Source organism: Camponotus vicinus, unplaced genomic scaffold (assembly GCF_025532165.1).
Source record: "Camponotus vicinus isolate PSW18456_S1 unplaced genomic scaffold, iyCamVici1.0 SCAF_8, whole genome shotgun sequence".
In the NCBI taxonomy this organism is placed as follows: Eukaryota; Metazoa; Arthropoda; class Insecta; order Hymenoptera; family Formicidae; genus Camponotus; species Camponotus vicinus.
Window position 1 is genome coordinate 16981605 of NW_028141980.1, and position 8651 is coordinate 16990255.

At 24.4% G+C, this 8651-nt stretch overlaps 2 protein-coding genes across 2 annotated transcripts; both read left to right on the forward strand.

The window, feature by feature from the left end:
• Positions 1 to 203: 203 nt before the first annotated feature.
• LOC145976418 (uncharacterized) lies at positions 204 to 2973 on the forward strand. Its single transcript, XM_083107474.1, has 9 exons — positions 204 to 347; positions 610 to 729; positions 847 to 964; positions 1432 to 1693; positions 1832 to 1945; positions 2017 to 2107; positions 2396 to 2541; positions 2710 to 2842; positions 2923 to 2973. Exons 1-9 carry the CDS (start codon positions 204 to 206, stop codon positions 2971 to 2973), a joined length of 1179 nt encoding a protein of 392 aa, XP_082963600.1.
• Positions 2974 to 5633: 2660 nt separating this feature from the next.
• LOC145976419 (uncharacterized) lies at positions 5634 to 8421 on the forward strand. The gene is made up of 9 exons (XM_083107475.1): positions 5634 to 5777; positions 6040 to 6159; positions 6277 to 6394; positions 6879 to 7140; positions 7279 to 7392; positions 7464 to 7554; positions 7846 to 7991; positions 8158 to 8290; positions 8371 to 8421. Exons 1-9 carry the CDS (start codon positions 5634 to 5636, stop codon positions 8419 to 8421), a joined length of 1179 nt encoding a protein of 392 aa, XP_082963601.1.
• Positions 8422 to 8651: the final 230 nt, after the last annotated feature.

Below are 8651 nucleotides of genomic sequence, written 5' to 3' on the forward strand. Positions count from 1 at the left end.
ACGTACCGTATCTTACCCGTTTCTAATCTCACATAGTATTTTGTACTATACACATTATCATGAACTTATATTAAAGTTTCGTTATAATCTATAATAAAAGAGAAACAAATTATGAAATATTCAAGAGAAAACTTGAAAATACGGGGATAGTTGAAATCTTGCCAATTTTTCATAGTCAGTCGTGTCTCGATTTTCATCGAAAAATGATATGCATTGTAAATCAGCATTTTAGATTCAATCGTATTCTTCTACTCGGTATTGGTTTATGGCCTTATCAACAGTCATTACTCGTTCGGTTTCAGCAATTCTTGTTTCTTAGTATTCTAGGAAGTTTTATTGTATTTCAGGTATGCTAATTTTTTCAATTGTGTATTATGTCTCTAATAGATTGTTATATATTTAAATTTAAATATTTATAATACATAATTAAAAATCACAATAACATCAAAACGTTTAATTATTAGCAATACGAAATGTTATATAAATGCTATTATTTAATATGATTAGAATCATTTTATTATGTTATCATAAATCGGAAAACAACTGAATGTTGTAATCAATAAGAAAATAATTAATTAATACAATTTCCAATCAATTTACTGATTGCAGTTGACAATATTTCTTACTTCAAATTGTACATTTGATTATGTTATCAAAATTTCATCTGTCATATTATTCTTTACGATATTTATAATTAAATATAATTCATTTTGGATTAACTCTCAAACTGTAAGTTACCATAATTATAAGTGTATTTAGAATTAAATTAAATTAATTTCTTTTTTATACAACTTTCTTAAATTTTAAAACGAAATATTTATAAATAAAATATTATTAACACAACAGGTGAAAAATTTATTGGAGCAATTACAAAATATTTGTAATGAACTAAAAGATGAGAATGAAATTATTATTATGAAAAAATATGGAAACAATGCAAAATATTATACAATTAAAATGATAGGTAAATCGATAATTGAGACATCGAAAGAAAATCAAATAATTAGAAAGAAAAAAAAAGAGAAATTTCACTATTTTTGCGCGAATATATTCTTGTGTTATATTTTATCAAAATACAAATAGCATAAAATAAGTAATAACGTTTATTTTGATTGCATAATTTATTTTCTAAAAATGAAATATATATGAATAATTATTAGATGAGTACATACATATATCTGTATTTATAAAGGATATTTTAAATTGTGAAATAATCTGAAGTCTGATAAAATAGTGAGACATTTGTACAATTTTCTATAAAAATATTCAAAAAAATATTCAAAACGAATCAATACGTATAAAATATACCACAGAATATACCACTATAAATATGAAAAAAAAAATATTCGGGACAATATTTCGAATCAATTATGAATTGCGAGCCATAAATTCCTAGAGCTGCGATTTATTTGTCTTTTTACATATATTTAGTGGTTTCAATGTGCAGTATATTTACTGTTTCTTTTGTGTCAATGTGGTCCTATTTTCTCGATATTGTTTTACCTATGAATGAATCTCGACATTCTAAGATACAGATACTGACTGAATACTTTATCGATCAGGAAAAGTATTTCTATTTAACTCTCCTGCATATAAATGCAGCTTTTTGTATAGGAGCAACAACAATTATAGGAACGGGAACAATGCTTATAGCGTACCTCAAACATGCTTGCGGAATATTTACAATCGCCAGGTAAAAAAAAATATTTATAATGTTGTTTCAAATGTTTTTCATATAATTAAAATCTCGTCATTATTCTACGAACAAAACAATTATACGAGAAATACTACTTATATGGGAGAAATTATGTAGGATATATATTATTTATAGCTACCGTATCGAACAAGCAATGACAACTAATAGTTTACATAGTAATTTGAAGAATAAGAATATAATTTATAATAGAATAATTTGTGCAGTGGATGTTCATTGCAAAGCTATAGAGTTGGTATATCTATCCGATAATACACAATATTTTCAATAGTTTATATAACGATACTTTCTTATTTTTCAAGGTTTTCTAAATCTTTAATATCTAGCTTTGAGGGTTCATTCTTTATTTTAATTGGATTTTTTGTGATTTCCTTGAGTCTCAACCTTTTTGAAGTAAGTTATTAAACATATCTTGTGATAACATATATTATATTATAAATTCGTTAATGAATAAAATAATAAAACTATTAAAAATATATAAAATATTAGAGAATCTACATTATAAATTGCTACTTCAAAATCTTAAATTATATGGAAAAGAGGTTAATAAAAAAAAATAAAAAATTTCTCCATTTATGTATGTTTCATATCTCTTATCTCTAATTTTCTTGCAATCTAATTTCTTATAGGAATTGATCAATTTTAATATGAAATACATTGATCATGATCATATTGTTTTAGATGTATCAAGTTCTATCATTTGGAAGTGACAAAGAAGAATTTTTATTGCACTTTACGTTTGTAATCGTAATTCTTTTATATATGTTCCTAGCTAATTACGCCGGACAAGAAATTATAGATCACAATAATCATATATATCATACCGCGTAAGACATAATTTTATATAATATTTACATTTTTTTTTTTTTGCAACTATCTCTCATATAAAATAAGAAACATAAATTTACAAAATTCAAAAAACATATACATTTGAGGGATTACTGACATACTTCTCAAATTATCGATTTACGTTGGCTATAGTTATTTATTTGTAGATATAGCGGTTGCTGGTATGTAGCACCATTACACGTACAGAAGATGATATTATTTCTATTACAAAGGGGCAGCAAAGTTGTGAGTTTGAATGTGGGGGGACTGTTCGCAGCATCTTTAAACTGCTTTGCTTCCGTAAAAATTATTTATAAAAATATGTAATAGTATAATATAATATTATAAGCAAATTAAAAAGAAGATGTATTTCATTACAGTTAGCAAGTGCATCGATATCTTATTTCACTTTTATATATTCTACGCATTAATAAATAAAGAGATATACATTTAATAGTATATAATAGTAAAAAATAGGTAAGTATGTATCAAATATGAAATGCATATGTTTTCCTCTTTTAATTATCAAAATTAAATTATATTAAGTAATATTAAGTTATGTTAAATAATTAACTAAATAAAATTGTTTAAAGCATATATATAATTTCTTTTTCATTTTTTTTAATTAAAATGTTATCTACTTAACATAAGAAATGAGAAAAGGATGAGTTGATACTTATAAATGACATGTATGTCGGCAAATCGGAAATCTTTCAGGTGCTCTACGTATATCTTAGTATTAAGTAAAAATTTAAAACATTAAATACATTTTACTGATATTTTCATGACAAGGTAGATATATCCAATATATTTGATGAATCGATTTTTTCCCTTCTCAAAAGAATAAATCTTTAGTATTTAAGATGTAATAAACATGTATTTGTATATCTTATTTGATAAGAAGCAGAAAGGAAAAATGAAAAGAAATTAAAGTAATTGAAAAGAATAGATCTAACATTTTGATCTAAAATATTGTCGAGATGTTGAATTAAAAATATTCATGCAATATTTTTGTATTATAAGGATGTGACTGCTTTCTTTGAACATGCATAGTAATTATAATATATAGTACTTTCATTTTCTTGCAATTTTTCAATTTAACATTGTCTCGATATTATTCTGCACATGACTCCCAACCATGTCTCGCAATCAAATTCGTTAAAGAATATTATGTCAATCAAAAAATATATTTTCATATAATCATGCACACATGAATAAAATCATTTTTATAGGAGAAACTGCATTTGTAGTAACAGGAACGATGATTACTGCATATTTCAAACACGCTTGCGAAATGTTTAAAATCGCCAGATAAGAAAATGTAGAAATATAAATAATGAAAGACAAATGTATATTTGGTAAACAAAAACTCATTTGTCGTTTCAAAAAAAATCAAAAATATAAACAATTATAGCAAAAGTATTATTTATATAACTATCTTATATTCAGCGATCAATTTTTTCAAAATAGCCAGAAAAGAAATTATAATTTAATAGAAAAGAAATTATAATTTATAAGAAAATAATTTATACTCTAGATAACCTTCGAAAAATTATAAAATTTGTATTCCTATTGGTTCTTTTTCAAAAATTAGCAACCAATGGAAAATACAATATTAGTTGCCAATCTTTAATTGAAAAGAACCAGAGTATTGAACCAGAGAGATTGAAATTAAATCGCTTCAACTCATGTGTGCTTAATGGTATTTTTAATTAAGAAATAATTATGATTGAGAAATTATACAATATGTGAAAAAGATTTTTAGAGCGTTGCGTATAATAACGATACTTTATATTCTTCAAGGTTTGCCGAGTATTTGTCATCCAATTTTAAAGAAATTTTTTTGTTGTGAAAGTGGCTTCAGTAGTGGCTGTGTGTGTTATCAGAATCTGAATAGACTTGAATACACTTGAAAATCTTTTTCAATTGTACCTCTTACATGTATCTATAAATTAATAAAATAATAACATGATATTGAAATATGAATAATATAATATTTTGAATTCTGTATATATATATATATATATATATATATATATATATATATATATATATATCTGTGTGTCCGAAAATAAAAAGATATACATAATAAAATCAAAAGAATTGCGAATCTAATTATAAATTTAAAAAGTACATTTCAAATTAAATCTTATAAAAATCATTATTATAAATTATATACATTTAATACGTATATATACAACTTATTCATACATGTACACATATTTTTGTCTCTCATAAAGTATTAATGTAAGTGATTTTAACTTCGAGCTAATTTAATATTATCTTAGATCTTTGGCATGTTGTATATATAAGAAACAGATGTAGCAAAATCTCGATAATTGATGATATAGTGTTATTTCAGAAATATATAAATCCGCGGAGTAATAGCGAAAATATATTGTTGGTCGACAAACGTCAATAATTATCATATAACGCGTTACTCTAAAAATACTACAGAGGACACAAGAGGTAAACATTTAACATAATAAAATGTAATATGACAAACGCACTTTAATATCTAATATAAATCGTTATTGTGTGGCAGAAATTAGCGTGAAATTACAAAAAATATATAGTAATTTACAGTATATACTTAATCAGCAATATTTTTGCATGGCTAGTATACTAGCGCGTAAAGTCGATCAATCAACACTGTCTTCAAAGAAGAACCGTATCCGACGAATGCAGGAACTAGAATGAGGCACGTAAAAATTCGATGCGCAGACAGAGACAACTGCGCTTGCGCGAACTTGAACCAACAATTCATATTTCGAATACCATTGCGAGAAATATTCGTCAAATATTTCTTTATCGTTAATTCGATAATTAAATAATTGGCTATCTATTCCGGAGCAATGATACAAAATTGCGAGTATCTACCACAATTTTACGTACCGTATCTTACCGTTTGTAATCTCACGTAGTATTTTGTACTATACACATTATCATGAACTTATATTAAAGTTTCGTTATAATCTATAATAAAAGAGAAACAAATTATGAAATATTCAAGAGAAAACTTGAAAATACGGGGATAGTTGAAATTTTGCCAATTTTTCATAGTCAGTCGTGTCTCGATTTTCATCGAAAAATGATATGCATTGTAAATCAGCATTTTAGATTCAATCGTATTCTTCTACTCGGTATTGGTTTATGGCCTTATCAACAGTCATTACTCGTTCGGTTTCAGCAATTCTTGTTTCTTAGTATTCTAGGAAGTTTTATTGTATTTCAGGTATGCTAATTTTTTCAATTGTGTATTATGTCTCTAATAGATTGTTATATATTTAAATTTAAATATTTATAATACATAATTAAAAATCACAATAACATCAAAACGTTTAATTATTAGCAATACGAAATGTTACATAAATGCTATTATTTAATATGATTAGAATCATTTTATTATGTTATCATAAATCGGAAAACAACTGAATGTTGTAATCAATAAGAAAATAATTGATTAATACAATTTCCAATCAATTTACTGATTGCAGTTGACAATATTTCTTACTTCAAATTGTACATTTTATTATGTTATCAAAATTTCATCTGTCATATTATTCTTTACGATATTTATAATTAAATATAATTCATTTTGGATTAACTCTCAAACTGTAAGTTACCATAATTATAAGTGTATTTAGAATTAAATTAAATTAATTTCTTTTTTATACAACTTTCTTAAATTTTAAAACGAAATATTTATAAATAAAATATTATTAACACAACAGGTGAAAAATTTATTGGAGCAATTACAAAATATTTGTAATGAACTAAAAGATGAGAATGAAATTATTATTATGAAAAAATATGGAAACAACGCAAAATATTATACAATTAAAATGATAGGTAAAACGATAATTGAGACATCGAAAGAAAATAAAATTAATGATGAAAGGAAATCAAATAATTAGAAAGAAAAAAAAGAGAGAAATTTCACTATTTTTGCGCGAATATATTCTTGTGTTATATTTTATCAAAATACAAATAGCATAAAATAAGTAATAACGTTTATTTAGATTGCATAATTTATTTTCTAAAAATGAAATTTATTTAAATAATTATTAGATGAGTACATACATATATCTGTATTTGTAAAGGATATTTTAAATTGTGAAATAATCTGAAGTCTGATAAAATAGTGAGACATTTGTACAATTTTCTATAAAAATATTCAAAAAAGTATTTAAAACGAATCAATACGTATGAAATATACCACAGAACTATAAATATGAAAAGAAAAAATATTCGAGACAATATTTCGAATCAATTATGAATTGCGACCAAAATATTCCTAGAGCTGCGATTTATTTGTCTTTTTACATATATTTAGTGGTTTCAATGTGCAGTATATTTACTGTTTCTTTTGTGTCAATGTGGTCCTATATTCTCGATATTGTTTTACCTATGAATGAATCTCGACATTCTAAGATACAGATACTGACTGAATACTTTATCGATCAGGAAAAGTATTTCTATTTAACTCTCCTGCATATAAATGCAGCTTTTTGTATAGGAGCAACAACAATTATAGGAACGGGAACAATGCTTATAGCGTACCTCAAACATGCTTGCGGAATATTTACAATCGCCAGGTAAAGAAAAATATTTATAATGTTGTTTCAAATGTTTTTCATATAATTAAAATCTCGTCATTATTCTACGAACAAAACAATTATACGAGAAATACTACTTATATGGGAGAAATTATGTAGGATATATATTATTTATAGCTACCGTATCGAACAAGCAATGACAATTAATAGTTTACATAGTAATTTGAAGAATGAGAATGTAATTTATAACAGAATAATTTGTGCAGTGGATGTTCATTGCAAAGCTATAAAGTTGGTATATCTACCCGATAATACACAATATTTTCAATAGTTTATATAACGATATTTTCTTATTCTTAAAGGTTTTCTAAATCTTTAATATCTAGCTTTGAGGGTTCATTCTTTATTTTAATTGGATTTGGTGTGATTACCTTGAGCCTCAACCTTTTTGAAGTAAGTTTTTAAACATATCTAGTTTGTGATAACATATATTACATTATAAATTCGTTAATGAATAAAATAATAAAACTATTAAAAATATATAAAATATTTGAGAATCTAAATTGTAAATTGCTAATTCAAAATCTGAAGTAATATGGAAATGAGGTAAATAAAAAAATAAAAAATTTCTCCATTAATGTATGTTTCACATCTTGTATCTCCAGTTGTCTTGCAATTTAATTCTTATAGGAATTGATCAATTTTAATATAGGAAAAACATTGATCATAATCATATTGTTTTAGATGTATCAAGTTCTATCATTTGGAAATGATAAAGAAGAATTTTTATTGCACTTTATGTTTGTAATCGTAATTTTTCTATATATGTTCCTAGCTAATTACGCCGGACAAGAAATTATAGATCACAATAATCATATATATCATACGGCGTAAGACATAATTTTATATAATATTTATATTTTTTTTTTTGCAACTATCTCTCATATAAAATAAGAAACATAAATTTACAAAATTCAAACAACCTATACATTTGAGGGATTACTGACATACTTCTCAAATTATCGATTTACGTTGGCTATAGTTATTTATTTGTAGATATAGCGGTTGCTGGTATGTAGCACCATTACACGTACAGAAGATGATATTATTTCTATTACAAAGGGGCAGCAAAGTTGTGAGTTTGAATGTGGGGGGACTGTTCGCAGCATCTTTAAACTGCTTTGCTTCCGTAAAAATTATTTATAAAAATATGTAATAGTATAATATAATATTATAAGCAAATTAAAAAGAAGATGTATTTCATTACAGTTAGCAAGTGCATCGATATCTTATTTCACTTTTATATATTCTACGCATTAATAAATAAAGAGATATACATTTAATAGTATATAATAGTAAAAAATAGGTAAGTATGTATCAAATATGAAATGCATATGTTTTCCTCTTTTAATTATCAAAATTAAATTATATTAAGTAATATTAAGTTATGTTAAATAATTAACTAAATAAAATTGTTTAAAGCATATATATAATTTCTTTTTCATTTTTTTTAATTAAAATGTTATCTACTTAACATAAGAAATGAGAAA

Excerpts from the sequence above, each read along its gene's own strand:
- LOC145976418 (XM_083107474.1), top strand. The coding sequence starts at position 204 with ATGATATGCATTGTAAATCAGCATTTTAGATTCAATCGTATTCTTCTA. Across the intron at positions 348-609 it reads GAAGTTTTATTGTATTTCAG|TTGACAATATTTCTTACTTC; the intron begins GTATGCTAATTT and ends TACTGATTGCAG. Across the intron at positions 730-846 it reads TTTGGATTAACTCTCAAACT|GTGAAAAATTTATTGGAGCA; the intron begins GTAAGTTACCAT and ends TTAACACAACAG.
- LOC145976419 (XM_083107475.1), top strand. The coding sequence starts at position 5,634 with ATGATATGCATTGTAAATCAGCATTTTAGATTCAATCGTATTCTTCTA. Across the intron at positions 6,160-6,276 it reads TTTGGATTAACTCTCAAACT|GTGAAAAATTTATTGGAGCA; the intron begins GTAAGTTACCAT and ends TTAACACAACAG. Across the intron at positions 7,555-7,845 it reads TGAGCCTCAACCTTTTTGAA|ATGTATCAAGTTCTATCATT; the intron begins GTAAGTTTTTAA and ends ATATTGTTTTAG.